The following is a 22,894-nucleotide window of genomic DNA, read 5'->3' as shown; positions in this document are numbered from 1 at the left end:
TGCTGCTGGTGGGCAGCCGGCAGGGCTTGTCAGGGCGGGGGAACTCCTCCCACAGTAGCCCCTCCCCTCCTGCCGCACCGCGGCTGCGAGCCGGCGGGGCTGCCGGCGTTATCAGCCACGGCGCGGCTTGTGTGCAAGCCGCGCAATCTCGGGCCGACCCCCCCCGGATGCCGAGCAGCGCCTGTTCGGCGTGGGTCAGGGGGCAGCCCCGCCACACCATCCCATGAAAGCACTCTGCTTTCCCATCCCAGTGGAAATCCGAAGTAATTGTTTCAAAAAAGCTAATGGCTGCTGGGATGCTAAGGAAGGGAAATGGCACCCTTTAAAGCACTATCTCTAATTCAGGGAATTGAGGAAGAACTTGTCCTACCTAACTGGGAATCTTCTCTGAGGTCTCTTCTGTTAGCTGTATTCTAGAATCAATGAATGTTTTACTGTTAGTGGCAAATCTTGTTTGTGTTTAAGTCAAACCAAGGAGTGAAAATAATGTAACATGACCATGAACTCCACAGAAAAAGCCATAAAAGAAACAGCACTTGTGGCTTATCAGGAAATTTTGTTCAACTTGTGTGCAAATATACAGAAGGGCAGGGACTGTTCGTTTTGTACCTCTGTACCATCCTAATTCACTGCTTTTCTTGATTTGCAGAGCTTGCTAAGCCAGTTTCCATTGTTGTGAATGCCTTGAGGGTGGAATGAATAAAGCTTGTATGACTATTCCTAGATCAGTCTCCAGATAACTCGTACTCCTTTTCCTCAAGATCAGGCGTGCCACTAAATACCAAATAGAGGTTATAATTGGATCAAGAATAGCTGTCTTGCTTCTTTCTGGGCTTAGTGGGAGGAGGACTATTTTACTGAGGAATATTTGCGAAAGGGTAAGCAGTCTAATACCTTGAAGAAAAGGTCCCTGTTGTTGGGCTGTATCTATATTTCTTTTAAAGCAATGAAAACTCAATGTGCTGAACAGAATCTGGATAACAGTGGCAAAAATGTCTCAGTAAGGCTGTAAAAGCATTCGATGGAGCACAACTAAAATTCAGTGTTCAGAAAAGTTTTCATCTTAATTTATCTATTAATCATTTTTATTGTGGTAGAGCCTAAAGGGCACCAAATATTAGGGCCTTATAGTGGTAGGCACAGCCTTTCTTTGGGCTTACAATGTTAGCTGTCCAAGTCTAGGTTGATGATACAATTAATTGTATCAAGTGACATGGAATGGATAGCAGAGAGAGTGCCAAGTGAAAGCATTTTGGAGCCCTGTACACTGTAGGAATGGAGCAAGAGGTACCTGTGTGCAGTTTTGAGCTGGCATACTGGGGTCTCAGTGCTACTTAGGTTTGGCCTAACTGCCCCTCTGTCAGGGAGGGAGCAGCTGAGCCAAATTTGAGGGAGTGTTGGTGCGACCTGGAGTGCATAGTTGAAGTTCACTCATTTCTGTGTCTTCCCTCCTGCCCCCTGTGATTGATGGGGTCCCTGAGGTAGCAACCAGAGAGCAGAGTACATTGGCTAATCTGGGCTTGGGCAGATGTATCCTTGGAAAATGATAGTGTGACACATTGTTCAGGCATTCCATAGTTGGATGTCTGCAGTTGGTGTTTGTCACTATACATGGAGAAGCTTAATACATCTGCCATGGGATCTGTGGGGGAGGTTCAAATTTGGACCATGTTCCTGTGGAAAAGGGAGGTGGTCTTTGGGGTGCTGGCATCCTTCCACTTTGCTCACCATTCGTTTTTGGAGAAACCCTGTGCTCTTGCAGTCAAGCCAAAAAAAAAATTTTTTTCTGGAAGTTGTATTGGAATCTTGGTACAGGCAGTCTCCGGGTTACGTACAAGATAGGGACTATAGGTTTGTTCTTAAGTTGAATTTGTATGTAAGTCGGAACTGGCTCCAGATTCAGCCACTGCTGAAACTGATCAGTGGCTGACTACAGGAAGCCCTAGGCAGAGTTGCTCTGCCCCCGGCTTCCTGGAATCAGCCGCTGATCAGTTTCAACAGCGGCTGAATCTGGACTCCTGGGACAGAACAGCTAGGGCACTGCCGGGTAGGTCCCCGCAGGACCAACCTGGCAGCACCCCAGCTGCTCTACCCCAAGCGTCCCGCAACAAAAGCCTGGTCTGCTGGGGGGGGGCACTAGCTGTGCCCCCTCCCCCCCAGCAGACCAGGGTGACCCGAGCAAAGCCGCGGAGGCGCAGAGGTCCCGCCGCCTGTGCGGCTTTGCTCCTGTCTCCCTGCTGTGCTGGGGGAGTCTCCCCACCCCCCCCCCCAGCACAGCAGGGAGATGTGAGCAAAGCCGCACAGGCAGTGGGGTCCCCCGCCTCTGTGGCTTTGCTCCTGTCTCCCTGCTGTGCACAGGAGCAAAGCCGCAGAGGCGGGGGACCCCGCTGCCTGTGCGGCTTTGTTCCGGGGCAAAGGAGCAAAGCCGCACGGGCAGCGGGGTCCCACCGCCTGTGTGGCTTTGCTCGGGTCTCCCTGCTGTGAGAGGCAGGGAGACAGGAGCAAAGCCGCAGAGGCGGGGGACCCTGTCACCTGTGCAGCTTTGCTCCGGGGCAAAGGAGCAAAGCCGCACGGGCAGCGGGGTCCTTCTTTGCTCGGGTCTCCCTGCTGTGCTGGGGAGTCCCCCCCAGCACACCAGGGAGACCTAGAGCAGCTTTTCTTGCCCCGGATGACGCGGTGGCGGGACTGCTGCGCTGTGGGCGGTCCTGCCGCCCACGAGCTCCGGGGCGAGAAAAGCCCTGTTCGTAAGTGCGGATCCGACATAAGTCAGATCCGCGTAAGTCGGGGACTACCTGTATATCATTTAGGTCTTGGTGTTTTGAAAGATCCTTGTTCCCTCAAATATGCCTCTTGTGAGGAACTGTCATGCTGTGACACACTTTGGGGTGGGTGGATGCATGCCAGTATTGAAAGCCATGGGGGATAAGCTAAATGAAAAAGGAATGGGAGGAAGCTTATATGTAGCAAGTGTAAAGTGAGACAGAGTGGTGATGGTGGGGAAAGAATGTCTACAAATAGGCCTAATGTGAGTTGGTGTTGGAACTGGGAAGTAAAATTGAGGCGTGCCTGGCTTTGTCTTGTACTTAAGCAGGGGTTGGGAACTCTTTTTAGGTAGGAGGCCACTGACGCGCAGAACAATCAGTTGAGGCCGCACACAAACCCAAGAACAAAACAAAAAAACCACCCACATTGACATGACCCCTGACTGAGAAGGAAAAACTCTCCCACATTCTCCTCATACGCAAGAGTGTAGAAGGGCCCAGGCTAGTATATTTTGTTTTCCCCATGTGAGGACAACACAGGGCTAGAACCCCAAGGGCCAAATCCAGGCAAGCTGGGGGTCCCATCTGGCCCTAGATTCCCCACCCCAACTTAAGTGGTACAGCATGCTATAGCACTACCCATACCCGTGCTTTACAGCCCTTACCTCAATGCACTTCGAGGGAGGTGTCATGCCCCCAAAAGAGAAAGTTACAGTGCAGTAACTTGCCAGTGTAGACAAGCCCAAATTCATTTACATTCTAAGTGAAAAATGAGGTGTTTTTCCCTTTGGGGAGGGATGGTAGTATAAATAGGAAAAAAAATCCTGAAGTTAAATCATGTTCCACTAGGTAATAGTACGTGGCATGAAGTGAGATGAAGAATTGGAAAAAAAAAATGAATTATTATGAATTATTTGGGGGAGTGGAGGGGAAGAGCAGCCAGCACGCTTCCTGAAACCTGGGATCCCCAGGTAGTGGCCCCAGCTGTTTCCTTCTTGCTAGACCTCCCCCCCACGAGCACCCTGTCCCCACCAGCACAGTTGGGGCCACATTAGTAAGGCTTGGGGGTTTTGGAGTGGTTGTTCTGTTTGTTTTTGTTTTCATCTCTTGTGTGGCCCTGATTGACTTTTCTGTGGGTCAGTGATTCAAAACAGGTTCCCCGCCCCTCTCATAAATAAAGACAACGCTGAAACATTTTGTTTGACATTTTATTTAAAAAAGAAGCCTGGCCAACAAGCCCCCAATTAGGGCCACGGCTCCATCTGGCCGCAGCATCATAACACACCTGAACCTCCCCCCTCCCCCCCCCGCCCCCAAACCCGAGCCTATCATACACTGGAACCCCCTGTCCTGAGCCTCTCACTTTCCCAAACTCCTGCATCCCCACATCCTCAGTCTTTTGCCACAACACTTCTGCACCATCCACACACTGCAAATCTGTGTCCTGAGCCCATCCTACTCCCAGCCTCCCTGTCCTGAGCCCCTCATGCACCCCAGTCCAAACTCGTGCATTCTCAGCCACAAGCCTGTGGCTTGCTCAGCACCCCAACCCTCCACCTAACCTCAACACTCTCCAGCCTGGAGCCCCCTCCCTGATCCAGCATCCTCTTCTCTACTGTCTCCTGCACCCAAATTCCCTCCCAGAGCTTGCACCTCTCACCCCTTCCCAGTGCTTTTTTTGTGAGCCACAATAGCAGTGGAGATAGCATGAAGAGCCAGGGCAAAGTTGTTGAGGTCCCCCCCCCCCCCAAAAAAAGGGCAGGGCCACGAAAACCTGGGGAAAAAGTTAACCCCCCCACCCTTCCCAAAATAAAGCTGTTGTACACCAGCACCTATTTTCCCCCCATGTGGTGTGGTTTTTTGTTGTTTGTTTTTGTGTTTTTGCTCAACAACTTTACCCTGGCTCTTCGCACTGTCTCCACTGCTATTGTGGCTCTTTGTCTGGAACAGGTGGGCTGCCCCTAACATAGCCTAATCCAATTCCAGTACCTCTCTTAAATGTCTGTGCTCTCCTTTGGGAAAAGTTGAGCCACTGATCTAGACAATTGCAGTGCCTTCAGGACTCTGATTTCTCTTTCATGCCCCCAAGCTACACCTCATTTGCTTGCAAAATCAGACATAAAAATAGTCACAGCACGCTATTATTGAAAAGTTACTTACTTTCTCATTTTTATTATACACTTATAAATCTAGGTTGATACAACTGGAATATAAATATAGTATTTGCATTTTAGTGTATAGCATATAGAGCTGTATAAACAAGTCATGAAATTTTAGTTTGTATTGACTTCACTAGCACTTTTTATAAAGCCTGTTGTAAAACCAGACACACCTAGATGAGTTGATGTACCCCTCTGGAAGACTTCTATGTATCCCCAAGAGTACACTTGGTTAAAAACCACAGCTTAAGATGAGATTTTTTTTTCCCCTATAAAACAGAAGGTTAACAATATGGAAGAATATCCTAAAGAGCTTTACATAAGCATCATAACTAGGTTTTAAAAAGGGGACAGAAGCAGAACTGCCTCCCCTAACTCGTTTTAAAAATCCTTACCCAACAGGGGAAAATTTGCTCTATTTTAAAGAACTTTGGAGTTTGATGTAATGATGAGAAATAACATAGTAAGTAAAAGTTGGACCTCCATGGTCCAGCACCCTCGGGACCTGACTGGTCCCAGATAAGGGATTTTTTTATTCTGGACTAAGGGAGTCAATTTCAGCTCTGTCTCCCCACCCCCTCCCCGGCCAGCTTCCTGTCTCCCTAAGCAGCCCAGCTAAGCCACACACTAGCTCACAGCCCCTCCCTAGCCCAGCTGAGCCACATGATGTTTCCCTGATTTGCTGCCCCCCACCCAACCCAGATGGGCTGCATGGCTCCAGCCTCCCTCTCAGCCCCACTGAGCCTTGTGCCACCCTCTTCCTTCTCTTTCCCCCCCAGCCCCGATGAGCCACCTGCTGGCTGGGCCCCAACTGCCCTGCAGCTCCAGGGCTCTCTGATTCTGGAACATCCATGGTCTTGCCGGACAAGAGAATCCCAGATTTTAGAGATGCAACCTGTACAATTGAGATGATGTGAGAACATGGTGGCATTTGCTATTGAAACTGTAACCATTGTCCAAAGAGAGAAAAGTAGCTAGTAAATCCATGAGATCAGTGTTTCTGAAAGTGCTTCACGAAACCACTTTGAGGGTTAACTGGCTGCCCTGGTTTGTTTATTTACTGGCTCTGCGGCTATGGAGCCTCCATTGCCATTGGCTCTGTCTCACTCTTTGCAGCCAAGTGGAGCCGTGGGAAGTGGTGGCCCGGCCCACGCCACTTTCCGCAGCTCTCTGTGGCCGCAAAGGACCAAGTGGAGCCAATGGGAGCTGTAAGCCTCCGTGGCTACAGCGCCAGAAATAAATGGGGTCGACCAGTTGATGTTTCTCAAAGCGGTTTTGCGGAGCACTTTCAGAAACACCACACTAGATATCAATCCAAAACAAACCATTTCTGCCAGTTCCTCCCACCAGAAGATTTATTCTCGCTTTTCACTTTGACATCTTTCCAAATGAAAGAAGGAATTCAGGTAGTCTGTGGGTTAACAGAATGTACCCTTAATAATTAGTCTTACTATTTTTTCAGCATTGGGTTAGCAATCTCCCCTAAAAAAATAAAAATAAAATAAAAAGCTTTGTGCAAATAGGTAAAATTGGAAAAAGTTTCTGACTTGTATCCAAGTAGGAAGAGAGGTGCTAGATCTACAGAGTGGAGCAAATTGTCAGAGATGCCATGTAATCTATATTAGGAAGTACTAAACTATCTTGATAGCTTTATGAGTGTCTAATCATTGTTTTAATATCGCTTTTCCTGACTTGTAGAAAAGAGGATTTTTAATTTGTGTGGAGCATTTTACTGTGGTGGTGAGGGGGTGTCACAATGATCTCAAATCTCACCATAAGACTTCAGTCTAGTCTGGTTTATGGGTGCTCTTTCAACATCTCTGCTGTCACCAAATGCTTCTTAAAATGATCTTGTATTGTAGGTGGTAGTGATTGTGGGAGGGTGTTTGAACTGTGAATACAATTGTATATCATGAACAAGAAAACAGATTTAAAATAGTACGTGTAAATAAATTGTCAGGGATTCCATGGAAGTTTGTTGGCCTATGTGCATTGTGGGGAATTCTGTTCAATTATAAGCTCATTTACTTGATTACTGTTGACCTAACTCCAATTTATAGATTTAAACCTTGAAAAGAGTAGTCCAGCACAACGTTTTGGAGTGTCTCACGTGGAAGATATGGGGAATATTATTTTAACGCTAATTTCTGATGTATACAGTAAGTAACTGCTGTAAACTCGGGTTTGGCTTTTTATTTTTTCTCCTGAATGTTGGAGGGGGGAAATAATTTCTGCTATGTTTTATAGATCACAGATTTGCAGATCCAGAAAGAGTGAACTACAAATTTGAAAGTGGTACCTGGTAAGTTAGTGGGGTTTTTATAAGTGCTACAGCTAGGACCTAAATCTAAAACCGGACATACAATTAAGATTTCTGTACTTGGCTACACTTGCAAGTGGTGGTTGTCTTTTTTTCAAGTCCTTTATTTTGCTTGAAAGTTGCTTTGGAAAAAATAATAGGTTGCTTAGTATTGATTAGGAACTGCTACTATCTCCTCAGCTGTGTTTAATTATCAATGATGATAGTGAACACGCTATCCTATTAAACAAGGATAAAGAAGCTTTTGTTAATCCTATTGATATTGGCTTTATTTGTTTCAAGTGATAAGGAAAACAATACACTTCTTTACTACAGCAGTGATGTGGAAATGTATCACGTGTCGAAGACAATATGGCAAGCAATGTGTTTTTTTTTTTCTAATAAATTATAAATGACAGTGTCCTCTGAAATAGGGATATTAGTATATAGCTGTTTAAACGATAAGCCTAGGTTTATTTGTTAATCCAAATGACTACACGCATTTCCTCCTTGCTGCCTCTGTCACAGAAGCTGCAAGAGCAGGGAGGCAGAGCTGGTGCTGTTGAGCTGCCTGCCTCCTTCTTGCTGCCTCCCACAGTGGAGCATCGCGGGGGAGAGGTGGGAGCCAGTGCTTGGTTACAAGCACTGGCTCCACAGAGCTGCCTGTTTTTTCTTCCCCTTCCTCCCCCCCCCAAAAGACAGGGGCTGCTGCCACCCCTCACTGTTGCCAGTCTGCATGGGGAACAGGGAGCTCCATGGGAATGCACTAACTGCTGCCTCCCCACCCCGGGGAGTATTATAGTAACTGCTAAAAATTGTTGCAGCTACATGATTACTTTGTACATATTTATGAGTAGGGATATTAGATACCGTGTATTTTAGTAATGTCAACACAGATTATGCATTTGCAGTGATACTAGTTATGATGCAAACTTTATAATCTCGTGCCTCTCTTTTTAGCACTTATGATTCCTCTCAATGGGTATGTCTACACTACCCTCCTAGTTCGAACTAGGAGGGTAATGTATGCATACCGCACTTGCTAATGAAGCCCGGGATTTGAATTTCCCGGGCTTCATTAGCATAAGCGGGGAGCCGCCATTTTTAAATCCCCGCTGCTTCGAACCCCGTGTAGCGCGGCTACACGGGGCTCGAACTAGGTAGTTCGGACTAGGGTGCCTATTCCGAACTACCGGTACACCTCGTGAAACGAGGTGTACCGGTAGTTCGGAATAGGCACCCTAGTCCGAACTACCTAGTTCGAGCCCCGTGTAGCCGCGCTACACGGGGTTCGAAGCAGCGGGGATTTAAAAATGGCGGCTCCCCGCTTATGCTAATGAAGCCCGGGAAATTCAAATCCCGGGCTTCATTAGCAAGTGCGGTATGCATACATTACCCCGCTAGTTCGAACTAGCGGGGTAGTGTAGACATACCCAATGGTATTACGACATGGTTTCTAAACAGCGAGCACAATAGATGTGTATCAAAGAACTGGTCTTATTTAGAATCTTTATGAAAGAGGGAGTAAACAGTGTGGTCACAGTCACAGATGCTACTTTTATTTGCAGCTCCTTCTAGCTCAGTAACTCACAAGAAATATTGTGATCTAAAACCACCATAAATATTGGCAAAAAATGACATTCATCTGGTAAAATGCTGTTTAATGAGGGGAAAATCTAGATAAAAGCAATAAAATGTGGGTATGACAGTGCAAGTTGAATAGGAATGTGCAATGGAATACAAGAGTGAAAGAGTTAATGCAGTACTGAACTATCTGTATAAAGGAATATTCTTAGCAAGGTTAGCACTTGCATTCTGAAATAACAGAATCTTTGTGCTCTTCCTGTAGACTACTGGTAATCTTCTAGTCTGTAAGATGCAATTTCTTCTGTGCATGTCTACTTTAAATGAATCCAGTAAATGGTTGAAATGAACTCCACAGATCAAAGCACGATCTATTCACAAAATAAAAATTATACTAATTTTTTAGTCTATAAAATGAATCTGCCTTGATTGCTGCTGTGTAACACTTGGTTCAATTACTTCACTTGGTTCAATTACTTGTTTGGATGCAATGCATAAGAGTGCTAGTGAGTAGCAGAGCTTTATTTTTTGGGTCCCAGTGCCCTAACATGGACTATTAAACTACAGCTACACTGTAGCCTTCTTGCGGAAAAGCTTATGCAAATGAATCGTGGCGTGGAATATCACTGTTTCATTTGCATAATTAATTAGCAGCTGCTTTTTCCACGAGGTTTTTGTGCAGAAAAGGAGCTATGTATATTGCTCCTTTTTGCACAAAAACCCCTCTTGCACAAGAGCCATTCTTCCTGAAAAAGTGAGGAAGAATGGCTCTTGTGCAAGAGGGGTTTTTGTGCAAAAAGGAGCAATCTACATAACTCCTTTTCTGCACAAAAACCTCTTGCGCAAAAGCAGCTGCTAATTAATTATGCAAATGAAACAGCGATATTCCACGCCACGATTCACTTGCCTTCTTGTGGAAAAGCTTATACTACAGTGTAGCCATAGCCTTTGGGTTTCAGAAAGTTGCATGATTCAGACCAGTATCCAATAACTCTGATATCTGTATAGTTAAGAAATTTGTAGCTATAATTTTCTATATTAAAAATGAGGGGGAGATAGAGAAGAGTGACCATGTTCAGAAGGTTAATTTCGTATAATGAAATAATCTCATCCAAAACTAAGCCAGATGAAGCAATTCCCAGTTGCGCAGCACAGCTTCCTGGAACAATCAAGGACAGTTATCTAGCCATGGCAGCTGGATTCTTGTCATGCCCAATCAGATATGTAAAAGACAATCAATGGACTTCATATTCTGTAAATTCGGTGCTGTGAAATTTGCTGCAGAATCAGCCCTCTGCTGCAGAACTGTGCTCCAGTAATCCAGTCTTTTAACACGCTTTCTAGTGCTTTTGATTATGAGTAAAGCTTCCCAACATGAACAGCATGTAAACATTCTTTAAGATTTTCTTGAATGGTCTTGTGTTAGTCTTTAAGGTGCTGCAACATGTAGATGGTGGTATGAGCTTTCGTGCCCACAAAATCTCATGATACCATCTGTGTGTTTTGTTAGCCTTTAAGGTGGCTGCTGTTGGGGGTTTTTTAACTTTTTTTGGTTACAGACTTAATCTGTTGTCCCTCTGAAGCATGTAAACAATGCCATGCTGCCTGCCTTACAGGGGGATGACAAGTGAATCTTCAGCTTTCAGTGCAAAGGTAGTCTTAAAAAGGTAAAGAAATAGAAGCCAATTAGTAGGGCTAAAAGACTGTCACTAACTTGCTTAGTGAAAGTCACACTGATCATCATCACCTTTTATTGGCTTTTGAATCTTGTTTTATGTGGTGCCTTTGTGTGAGCTGGAAGAAGAGATGATGACCTTGACCAATTTATGGCTGCCTGGGTCTTGCAGAATCCCTACTGCTTGCTATCTGAGTGTCTGGAGCTGAGTCAGGCCTGTGCTGAGTTGCCATTGTGGTCTTTAGTCACAACATGGGTGGCAGCTAAATGACATGTGAGGTAGCATTATTGTGGCTCAAGCATGGGATTTGAATTCTAAGCTTTGGGAAGGGACTGTCTTTATCCTGGTTGTACTGTGCTGAGTCCAATGGAGTCTTGGCTCATGACCAGGGCCCCCAACACTATCACAATACAAATAATAATCGCTGTGCAGACCTAGCCACCTCTGGTCCTTGACAAGTAGGATATCCTGTTTTAATTTTCTTACCTGAAAAATGGTGAAAGTACTTCTGAAGTGGATAGTGCAAAGACTGAGAGGAAAAGGGAGAGTAGAGCAGAGAACAGTAAACAGAAATGAATGGAAATGGCACTTGGATGGATGGGATGAACCAGAGAAGGGAAAATATGCTCATGACTTACAATTGCAGTCTTCCCAAATGTATTAACAATCTTAGCCCTTGTTTGACAAATGTTGAACACAAGTTCAAGCTTATGAATAAACTACAGTTAAGCTTGAAGTCTGTGTGGTGAATGTTGAGGATGAGGAAGCTTTAATGTGTGTGTTTGGTTTTTATCTGAAGCAGCAAGATGGAACTCGTAGATGATAACACCATAATCAGAGCAAGAGGCCTACCATGGCAGTCATCTGACCAGGACATTGCAAGATTCTTCAAAGGCCTAAATATTGCCAAGTTAGTTACCAGCAATATATATGTTTATGGCTTTGCAAGAAGGAAATGTGCTTGGTTTGCTCCAGTGATTCACTTTTGGGCCTCCTTTTTCATTTTCTTGACTCTTTAAGGGGAGGTGCTGCACTCTGTCTCAATGCACAAGGAAGGAGGAATGGGGAAGCTCTCGTGAGATTTGTAAATGAAGAACATAGAGATTTAGCGCTACAAAGACACAAGCACCACATGGGAAATCGGTACATTGAGGTATGCTACACCAATGTTTGGTTTTTTTTGTTTTTTTTAAATAATTTCTTATATGGGGCATGGCATCCGTAATCCCATCAAACTGATTAGTTCCCCTTCTTTCTATAGGTGTACAAGGCAACAGGTGAAGATTTCCTTAAAATTGCAGGAGGTAATCCTTTTGTGTGTGTGTGGAGATAGGGTTCTGTTCCAATGAATACCTGTAACTTGGCTTCAGTTGTAAACTATTTGTCCAACATGATCTCTCAATTGGCTCATTGAGTGAATCAGTAGTTGATGTGCTGAGATTACTACCACAGTTTGCTGATCATGAGTGTTCTTTTCCCTCCTCCCACCTTCATTGCAATGCATCAGTTTGCATAAAAACAGTAAGGTGTCTGGTGCAATGCGGGACTGTCTTCACTCTGTATAACCGGTACTTAGAAATGGGGTTCTGATTCCTGAGGCGCTACTGTTTTTATATGAAGAAATTCTAAATGCTCTCTTCCTTTCTAGCAATCAGTTAAAGATTGTACCAGACTTATTGCTGAACTTCACTTGCTACTAGGGCTGTGAATTAACGCACGTTAATGCCTGCAATGAATGCAGGGCAGAATTAACGTGTTAATTTTTTTAATACGCGTTAATCACTGGTGTTTCCACAATGCTGCCCTTTTGAAGCAGCACGATTAATCGTGATTAATTTTTTTTAATCGCTTGACAGCCCTACTTGAGACACAATTTTCCTGAGGGCCCAGTCTTCCATATAATCAATGTTAGAAACACATAACTTAGATTCTTTCAGAACTGTGATGTTGTAATTCTCTTCTTCTTGTTCTGTTTTTTGTATACAGATGAGTTTCAAATTATAAATGCTAGTTAATTATAAGGATAGGCAAAACTGGTTTTCATTAAACAGCTCAAACCTTTCCTGTATCCTAAAATGATCTTTCTTCCCAGGAAAAGTTCATCACCAAACACTGGAAGGTTGCAGAAGTGTGTCTTTATAAACAGTCACACTGTTATCTCTCTCAGTGCCTCCATTAAGACCATGTGAGAGAGAGGGGGGGCCCAACTAGCTGCCACCCACATCTGCATTGTTGGATCTCATTTATCAGGGACCAGACAAGCATGATACAGGAATGACCTATTCCCTGCAGGTTGCAGTAACCTAGTACTTGGAAGCAGCAGATACCACTTAATCTGAAACTTAAAAGGTTCCCTAAAAGGGTACTGTGTGGCTGAGGGGTGGTACTGGAGCATAGTGGTGCCTTCCCCTTCTAGAGGTATGGCTACACTAGCAGAGGTATGTGTGATTGACATGTCTGTGCTTTTCCTAAAGTTTAGCTTTAAATTTATTTTTCTTCTTTCCCACCTTTATTTTTTTAATCCTGGTCTAGACATACGATAGGTCACTAGATGGACCCAATTTACAATCTGTTTCCCAGTAGATTATCCTGTCCATTTTTCAGAAAAAAAGCTACTGTTGGCAACTCCAGCTAGAGACAAAGGACTGAATAGGCATGAACATGAACTCCTCTGACCCTTGGTGATAGTCCCTGGGTTGCAGTGCAGATACACTTGTGTTGCTACTTTCATAGCACTTCTGTAGCTATAGAACTAGGCTGAACTTGGGTCTACATTGTGATCAGTCTCACTTAATCTTACACACACTTCCCTAAAATTGGATACAGTAGTGGTTTGCTCAGTCTCCTCCTCCTCAGTCTTAGAGATGGAGGATGGGATTTTCAAAAGCATCTAAATGATTTAGAAACCTAAGTCCTACAGCGGGGCTTGTGTTCTTTAGTCACCACAAGTACTTATGAAAACTCCACCCATAAGGAATGTGCACATTAATCATATTAATAACAATGGCAAACAGATGGCTCTTGCATTTCACTCTGTGTAGGTGATAAGGTTTGTGGCTGTTTGTACATGCAGCAAAGTATTGTACAAGCTACTGGGAAGAGGTTGATTGGGAGACTGTTGCAAAATCTGACTTTCTTTTTTTAACGCTCACTCTGGAAAGCTAATGTGTTTTGGGGTAAGATTAGAAATTGGCACCCTTAGAGCTTGCCAGCTGGCTGTAAAAAGTTCACTTTATTGATTTTACTGTGGTTTTAAATTAGAAGCACGAGAAATGCTGATAGATTCCCCTCTAGTTATTGAAGGCAAAATTGGCGAACTTCTAAAGATGACAGTTGTATCCAAATGGAACCAAACTCCTGAATCTTCTTAAATGCACTTTTTTGCTAGTAGTTCCCAGGCTATTGTCTGAGGTAGTTAGGTGTCTGAAACAGCAAAATTTCAGAAATAGGTAGTTAAAAACAAGGCTTCAAATTCACCATAAAAGCCATTCCAACAGCATCTATGATACCACGTGACAGTAGTGCTCGCAGACTGGGCATAGACTCTGTTGAAAACGCAACCTACTTTTTCTCTTGGGTGAAGGTGGGTCTCTCATCTAACCAATCGAAGGAGCTGCAGTCTAGGCATTTCTGGCTCCCCATGAGATTTTTTTAATGGGGAGGAACAATGTAAGTTTCAATTCTATGTGCTAGGTGCAAACAATCCACATAGGGAAGGAATTGCTATCTTAGATGTGTCTGGTATGTCAGCTTGGATTTTGTTGTTTTGTTAAAGGAACTTCCAATGAAGCAGCTCAGTTTTTATCCAAAGAAAACCAGGTGATTGTACGGATGCGAGGTCTTCCTTTCAATGCAACGACAGAAGAAGTGCTGATGTTTTTTGGCCAGCAGTGTCCAGTAACAGGAGGAAAGGAAGGAATCCTGTTTGTCATGTACCCTGACAACAGGCCAACAGGAGATGCTTTTGTGTTGTTTGCTTGTGAAGAATATGCACAAAATGCACTAAAAAAACATAAGGACTTGCTGGGTAAAAGGTACATTGAACTCTTCAGGAGCACAGCAGCAGAGGTTCAGCAGGTAAGGGGAAAGCTTCCAAATTGGTCTCTTCGAATCAAAGAACCCATTAGGAATACACAGTGGTGGAGGTTAACACTCTTCCCACAGTGAGACAAAAAGCAATTTCTCAAGACCCCTAAGGATGTTCAAGGTCAAGAAAATGTACCTTGTGAATTTTTTAATCATCAAGGGTTCTGATCCCTGTTTGTATGCTAATTAACTTTTTTTTTTAACTCCTGTTAGCCATGCAGGCAGCATAATAGAAAATAATCCTGTTGATATTCTATGATCTGACCAGTTGTACCTGTGCAAGCCTACAGCATGTGCAAGGTTTGCACAGGCATTGTAGAAGACCTCATTTGGCTTGCCGAATTTTAATTGGAAATGATGCAGAAGATGGCGTTCAGGCTGTGGTCAGGGGGCTGGCAGTTATATTAAGAACTTCTGAATTGAATATACTTGATGTGGAATCATTGGGATTCACAAGTAGAGCTTCACAATTTCACTTTTCATCTCTTGAGCTGCCCTGCATTTCAAGATGGTCTTACAGACCACTCAGGAGTCTTTAAATAAAAAAAAAAAATTATGTAAATACTCTGCTTTCCCATGGTACAGAGCATAAGTTGATGGTCCTAGTAAACTTATCTAATGTTATCTAAATTCTCACAAACCAACCACGACCAAGAGAATCCTTGTTCTCTGTGAGTTCAAATTCTTAGTTACCGGATATTAACTTCTGTCTAACAATGGCTAGTGGGTTAGAGGCCTGATCATTGTAACTTATCAATCTCTGTAGTAAGAAACAGATTGAGGGCAGCAGCAGAAGGGAGCTATGCACTCTAGATATTGTACCACATAAAGACTTGCAAGGAAATAGGATCTGCCAACTGCTTACAGAAACTGAGCCCGCTCCATGGTGCAAACAGTGTGCTGAACTGACTACTAGCAGTCCATCATGCGCCAGTCTTGCTTACCGAAACTTTGTAGACTTGGCAGTGATGAGGAAACATCCCACCACTGCACTAGCATGCGCATGCTGCTCGGCTAATTGGTATTAACAGTGGGACTTCTAGTGTAGCCTGGTCCTTGGCAGAAATGACATCTTGTCATGCAGACCTAGTGATTTTTATATGTCGAGTGTTAGGGCTCCGTAGAAAGTGTCAATCCGTTTATGTAACCCCCACACCTGCTAGATGTGGTTCACTGTCTCATGTAGTGACACTTAAGCCATTTAAAGAGGAAGAATGAGTGTACTCTACAGCCTTTGTGGAGAGCCAGCTGGCTCTTTAGCTCAAACTGTAGAGGCTTGTGCACTAAGCTCCAGAGGTCCTAAGTTTGGTTCTGCCTGTCCACGCTACATATGCACTGTTGAAAACTGTACATAATATTGCTCTACGTATAGAAGTCTTGCATAGATGTGATTAAAGTAAACTGTTGAATATTCAAATAACTTCTAGGCAGAGTTCTTCTTGTTGAAACTAGCAACAATAAATCTAAAATGTAACCTCTTTTTGGTCAAATCTAATTACTTTTACCTCACAGATGGTGTTACTATCTGGGCTACTTCCGTCATTAAAATCATTACATGGTGGCTTGCACTAGTGTAGCATATGAAACAAATCTTCTAGTTTCAGGACTCTTCTCTTCCCCCTATTCAGTGGGATAGTCTTATGTGTTGGTTAACAGCTGCAGCTTTTGTCAGCGGGGGTGGCTGCATTTCTTGCCCATGTTCTTTGGGATGCTGCAGGATGAAAAGCATTATATAAATGTAAGATACATAATCAGCTCGGATTTTACTGGTATGTACCATATATTCCGGCGTACAAGACGACCTCTGATGTTAAAAAAACATCCCCCAAAAATCGGGGGTCGTCTTGTACGCCGGATGCCCCGCCGCCGGAACCCCTCCGCGGCTTTGAAAGCCTCAGGGGAAGCCGGCGGCGGGGCATCCCAGGCGCGCATGGGCTGCCCCCCCGCCGGAGCCCCTCCGCGGCTTTGAAAGCCTCGGGGGAAGCCGGCGGGGGGGCATCCCAGGCGCGCATGGGCTGCCCCCCCGCCGGAGCCCCTCCGCGGCTTTGAAAGCCTCGGGGGAAGCCGGCGGCGGGGCATCCCATGCGCGCCTGGGATGCCCCCCCGCCGGCTTCCCCCGAGGATTTCAAAGCCGCGGAGGGGCTCCGGCGGGGGGGGCAGCCCAGGCGCTCCTGGCGGCTTTGCTCCCGGTGCCTCTGGTCTGCTGGGGACCATCTCCAGCAGACCAGGGACACCGGGAGCAAAGGAGGCGGAGGGGCGCTGGGGTATAAGATGAAACCCTATCTTTTAATTAAAAAGATAGGGGGTCGTCTTATACGCCCAGTCGCCCTATACGCCGGAAAATACGGTAGTGCTGCAATTTGCAGCCTGATCCAAAACAGACCAAGATGATGTTTTAAAATAAAGCTCTTCAGAACTTATTAATTCCAGCTGTATTTTATCCTTGATTAAACCCCAGTGCCTACATGACTTACAGTCAACTTATGTAATGCTTAGAAGGTAACTTACAAAAATTCCAGCTACATTCAGTTATGCAGAACAAGCTTGAGGACTCGTCACTTTGTTTTTGTGCAGGTGCTGAACAGGTACTCTTCTACACCTCTCATTCCCCTTCCGGCACCACCTGTCCTTCCTGTATTATCTCAGCAATTCATACCTCCGACCAGTATCCGAGACTGCGTACGTCTACGTGGCCTTCCTTATTCTGCCACTATAGAGGACATCTTGGAATTCTTGGGGGAATTTTCTGCAAATATACGGACCCATGGGGTTCACCTGGTATTAAATCATCAGGTAGGTTGACAACAGAGGAATACAAGTCAGTGTTGCCAGCATACCGTTCACTGCATCTTTAAACATGATACCTTGCAGGCTTGATTGCTAGCAGCATAGGAGGGAAGCAGCCTTGATAGCCCTAAATTCATAAAAGTGAGGCGGCTACTGATTCAGTCCTCCAAGAGTGCAATGGAAATAATAGTCTCACACAGAATCTAGCTACTTAAACACTTTTTATATTTTTAATATTCGACCCAGTGTACCAGACAGATTGCTAAAAAGTCCACTGTAAACTCTGTTATCAGTATGTGTACAAAGAATTATTTCAATTGCCATGTACTGGCTCCTGCGCCCCAGTCCAACTGAGCTGGGTGCTGGGCTCCCGGCCTCTGACCTCTGCATCGGGGCAAGGACACTCTGATCCTGGAATATCCATGGTCCTGCAGGACCACGGATGTTGCCAGACCAGAGAGTCCCAGTTTATAATGGTGCAGCCTCTGTACAAGTATTCACCCTTTGACACACCCTACCCCTGAGACGGGCATTCTTATTCTGATGTAACAGTGGGGAGGAGGTGGTTTTGTGTTTGGGTTTTGGAGTTTAGTTTAAATCTCTTTTCAAGTAACATAAGTTTAAACTACATAAAGAGGCTCTTATACTAGAATGAGAGGTCCTCTAAGATACTTACTTTTACCTAAACTATACTTGGAGTTGCCCCTTGTGTGTGGCATTTTTATTTTCTATTCTGAGCCATAAAAATAATCAAAGCTCTTCTCTATAGTACATCCTACCTAGCTATTTAAAACAAATAGCAGAAGGCTGACAAACATGTGGACAGACCATAGGCCCAGGTATTGGTGAGAATTTAAATGTATTAGAACCATTGATTGGTACAAGAGTTTGGGTGGTGATGGTCAAATAGTCTTTGTAAAAGATGCTGCTAACCTTGCAAGTGATGCTTGTTTTGGTACTACATCAGAACTACATATTTGCTCATCTTCCTTTTCTTGGTTTCAGGGCCGTCCATCAGGAGATGCGTTTATCCAGATGAAATCTGCAGACCGAGCTTTTTCCACTGCACAGAAATGTCATAAGAAAACAATGAAGGACAGATACATTGAAGTCTTTCAGTGTTCTGCAGAGGAGATGAACTTTGTATTAATGGGGGGCACGTTAAATCGAAATGGCTTGTCGCCACCACCATGTAAGTTACCATGTAAGTTTTGCATGGGTCTTGGCGCTAGTCTACGCTGTGTGCTGGTAGGTGTTGGAGCTTCTTTCTTCTTCCCAGTTCTTTGTAAAGTACATTAAATGGGGGCGGTAATGCAAGGCTTTTCAATCTGAAATCAGCAGTAGCTGGTGATCATTTTCCTTTTTGGTTGTGGATTACTATGACTGAAGAAGAATTAATTTCAAATTACACTCTTGCTTTTTCACTGACAAACTTGTTTTCTGCAACCTAACTTGCTCTTGACAAGCAGTGACTCTGAAAGGAAACTTGGCCACCTAGAACTCAATTTAAAAAAAAGTCACATTTAAAAATTAAATATGAATCAGTTTCACTGTCTGCATGGACTCTGTGCCTCTCCCTTTCTTTTAAAGACTAATTTGTGTTCTGATAAGGCTTTTTTCAGGATCTAAATGCAAATATTCTACCTTCTGAACAGCTACTAACCCTTTGAATTCTTCCATGGACTTGTAGAATGCATGGAGTTAAGTGAAATAGATATCTGGACATGCAGTTTAGGAATGTAAATGGTTAACCAGCAGGGGCTGGAGCTGCCCCCCACCCAACCTGGGTAGGGGCCTGCTCCAGCCCGGTGGGCAGGGTTGTTCCTGCCCAGCCAGAACAGTCTCTGCTCACTGCTGGAGCAGCTGGCCCCCATTTAAGCAGTTAACAGGTTAAATGGGACTTTACATCCCTAATGCAGCTACGCTGGTCTGATTGTGATAAATCAGCTCCTTTCCTTCTCCTATCAGATGGTCTCTTCACAACTGCTGGTCCCTAAAATACAGCTTTAAGAGACACCCTTTGTTTTCCTGAATTTGCTTCATCCTGTTCAGTGAAGTAGTGACATGGAGGGAAGTTCCAAGGAGTAACATAAAGGGCCTGTTGAAAGAATGCCTTGTATAATGGCGGAAAATGGACAGTTCTAATCTTGGACACTCAAGCTTTGCCCTTGTCTTTTGAAAAAAGGAGACTTAACTGACAAGTGAAACTAGACCAGTAAACCAGCTCATCTCTTTGGAAAGAGACTTTGTTCCCACTAATGGCGGAATTCTAGAAAGGTAGAGCAGGAGGAGACTTCACTAGTCCCCTGCACTGAGGCATGACTAAGACCATCTCTACAGGTGTTTGAGAAAATAATAATGGCCATATTGAGTTAGAGCAGAGGTCCATCTAGCACAGTATCCTATCTTCCAATAGTGGCCAGTGCCTGGTGCCCCAGAGGGAATGAACAGAACAGATAATCAAGTGATCCAGCCTCTTCACCCATAGCCAGTTTCTGTCAAAGAGGCTAGGGGCACCATCCCTGCCCATCCTGGATAATGGCCATTGATGGATCTATTCTCTATTAACTTGGTTCTTTTTAGAATCCTATTATAGTCTTTGGCCGTCACAACAGCCTCTGAATGCCACAGATTGACTGCGTGTTGTCTAACCTGTTGATAAAACCTCCAATGAACAAGATTCCACACCCTCCCTAGACAACTTGCGTTTAATTGCTGTCACTGAAGAAGCTTTTTCTGTTGTCTGGTTTAAATCTCCCTTGCTGCAACTTTATGTCCATAGCTATGTGTCTTGTCCTTTGGTCAAGAAGAACAATTTATCATATGCCTCTCTACAACCTTGAGAGTAAGAGGTGCTTGCTATGTACTATCTCTTACCTTTTTTGTTTTGCCGTTTCTACACTGATAACTTTATGTAGATGGAAAAAATGTGAGGAAGCTTTCTCCATTTTGGAAAGACCCTAGATTTACTTTGTCTTACTGAATATGCTGGAATTTTGTGAAGCATGTTAATCTATCCTCCTTTAATTCCTTTAGGTCTTTCTCCTCCTTCCTACTCACTCCCAGCTTCTGCAGCAGTTATTCCAACAGAAGCGGCCCTTTATCAACCCTCTGTGCTTTTGAATCCACAAACACTCCAACCCTCCACAGCATACTATCCAGCAGGCTCTCAGCTTTTCATGAACTACATGGCGTATTATCCCAGGTGAGGAAATGAGGCAGGAACAAAAGTCCATTTACAGCAAATGCACGGATTTCACAAGCCTTGTGCTTTAGAGAACAGCCTGTTCAGTATTTGATCAGGGTAGTTATTTCAGACTCCACAGGTGGAGGTCCAGGTGGCATGTTTTAATGTGTGTGTAAAATATAGGTTACGTGAATAGTGTGCGACTTGCTAAATGATTTAGCAGATTTGTTGTTGCCTCTCCCTAGGAATTGTCCTTTTGGTTAAGGGGCTTTCTGTGGTGAGTAAGAATCCCATAGTTTGCATCTTAGAATTAGAGGTTTGCACTAATGTCTTTTACCAGAACTTTGCCTCTTCCTTCCCTTAACTTGTTCTGATGGGTGCCCTCCAGCCTAGAGAGAACTGCTTTTCAGTGGCTTTGTGCAGTTAAAGGCTTTTGTAAACCTTTTCTGGGGAAAGGTTCTATATACATATTCCCAAGTGTTTCCGTGCAAGTCGACTGACTTATGTTCTTTCCCTTCTCCATCCCCTGTTTCTCTCGTCTGATGGTGTTTAGCTTTTTCTGGTTAAGGGAAACAAACACCAGTCTCTTGTGGGTGGGGTATAATGGGGTTTATGTGCACTTTGCACATATAAGGTAACAGTTCATTCTGACTGGAACAGCAAAGTACTTCATACTCTTGAGATTATAGCATAGACCAGGCTTGGCATGTAAAGTTAGATCATCAAATGCCATCTTGTGCCATGCCATGTCATGTAGAAACATGCACAAGTAGGTTGGCACATCTAAACTTGTCTCCCACTGATGTATGTGCCCCATTACAGTGACACAGTAACACCGTCCGCTTGAGCAGCATTGAGCCATGGTGGGTTTACAGAGGCCAGTGCGGCACAAATGCAAAGGGTTGCCTATGTCAACCTTAACAGTCCTCTAGCAGCTGTTCCACAATGCCTGACACTTACCATTGTGAGCAGAGTGGTAAATGCCACTGCTTAGGGGCTGCAGAAGCCAAACAGTCTCTCTTTGCTTTAAAGTCTCATATTTGAGAGTGACTTTACCAGATTTCCCAGCTTGGCAAGCACACCTTGCAGCTCTCTATTGTTGTGTAAAACTGCCCAGCTGGCCATGCAAGCTACATACTCCAGAGATACATTGGGATGGAGTAGACCAGAGATATTGGATCTCCTGGCCCTGTGAGAAGAGGCTTTACAAACACAGCTACACACTATCCAGAGAAGGTGGCTATATATGAGCAGATGATTTGTGCAGGGAGGTGCAGGAGAAGTAGTACAACAGGGACTGGCACCAGTGCCATGTGAAAGCAAAGAAATTACATCAGGCTATTGGAAGACCAGCGAGGCCAATGCTCGATCTGGTGCCGAACTACAGACTTGCTACTTTTACAAAGCTGAATTCCGTACTTGGCGGAGACCCCACCACTACTCCACAGACCATTGTGGATACCTCCTAGAAACCCAAGTTACAAGCCCCCCCAGTGAAGACGTGTAAGAGGGGAATGAGGATGGGGCACTTGAAACCAGGAGGTCCAGCTACACCGTGAGCCAGGCCCTATTTGAGACTCTGCCTCAGTCCACTTGGTCTCAGCAGTAGAGCACAAGTGAACCCAATGCTGGGGAAGGAACGTTGGGTAAGTGTGTAAATTTATTGTCCATTAAAATGATGGTGCCCTCAACTTACCGGGACAAAGCTGTTGACTCTATTAATTTACTTACAGTAGAAGAGGTAGTGCTACAGTCAAAACAAGTGCAGAGTTAAACAAGTGGGGCTATGTGGAACTTTATTTTATTATTATTATTATGTGCGCTAGGATATCCCTTGAATCCACCTGAGTGATCTCAAAGAAACTTGAGATAATCTGCAGTCTTTTCCAGAATGTTTTTAAGGATGGCAGCCTTAATTCTTCCTCTGATAAAGATACTTTCCCATGCCAGTCAGTAATAATTTGAGAGACAGGGCAATTATTGGTTGGTAAGAGAGACCAACTTCCAAGCCATACTGCGGTCGTCTTCAGATCTGGAAAAGTGACGTTCTGAGGACATTTCTTTGTGGTTTGGAATCTCTCTCTCTCTCTCTCTCTCTCTCTCTCTCTCTCTCTCTCACATATATTTTTTTTATTTTTTTATAGAATAATAAAAGTTGGTCCAATAAAAGATGTTACCTCAACCACATTTTGTCTCTCTCATGGGACTGACATAGCTACAACTATACTGCATACAATAATAACTTTGCCAGGTGCCATGGCACTGTTTCCTTGGTGGTTTCAGGATATAAGCATCTGTGCTCTGTATTACCCTCCGGAGAGAAGTCAGATAAAATCATCACTGCCTATGGTCAA

At 44.4% G+C, this 22,894-nt stretch overlaps 1 protein-coding gene across 4 annotated transcripts in view; it reads left to right on the top strand.

Moving 5' to 3' along the window:
* Window positions 1–22,894, top strand: part of ESRP1 (epithelial splicing regulatory protein 1) — a 61,603-nt gene that overhangs the window by 17,497 nt on the left and 21,212 nt on the right. For 2 of the 4 annotated variants that reach the window (XM_075920378.1, XM_075920381.1), the window contains exons 5-13: window positions 6,982–7,080; window positions 7,169–7,223; window positions 11,280–11,390; window positions 11,501–11,633; window positions 11,742–11,784; window positions 14,256–14,557; window positions 17,141–17,359; window positions 18,359–18,557; window positions 20,390–20,558. In XM_075920378.1, coding sequence (XP_075776493.1) covers window positions 6,982–7,080; window positions 7,169–7,223; window positions 11,280–11,390; window positions 11,501–11,633; window positions 11,742–11,784; window positions 14,256–14,557; window positions 17,141–17,359; window positions 18,359–18,557; window positions 20,390–20,558 — 1,330 coding nt within the window. The remainder of the gene's footprint in view (window positions 1–6,981; window positions 7,081–7,168; window positions 7,224–11,279; window positions 11,391–11,500; window positions 11,634–11,741; window positions 11,785–14,255; window positions 14,558–17,140; window positions 17,360–18,358; window positions 18,558–20,389; window positions 20,559–22,894) is intronic. The other 2 variants (XM_075920380.1, XM_075920379.1) reach the window with 2 other exon arrangements.

The sequence above is a fragment of the Pelodiscus sinensis genome, chromosome 2 (genome assembly GCF_049634645.1).
Source record: "Pelodiscus sinensis isolate JC-2024 chromosome 2, ASM4963464v1, whole genome shotgun sequence".
Lineage (NCBI taxonomy): Eukaryota > Metazoa > Chordata > Testudines > Trionychidae > Pelodiscus > Pelodiscus sinensis.
The sequence above is the reverse complement of the archived record's forward strand: the minus strand, read 5'-3'. Positions and strand labels throughout refer to the sequence as shown.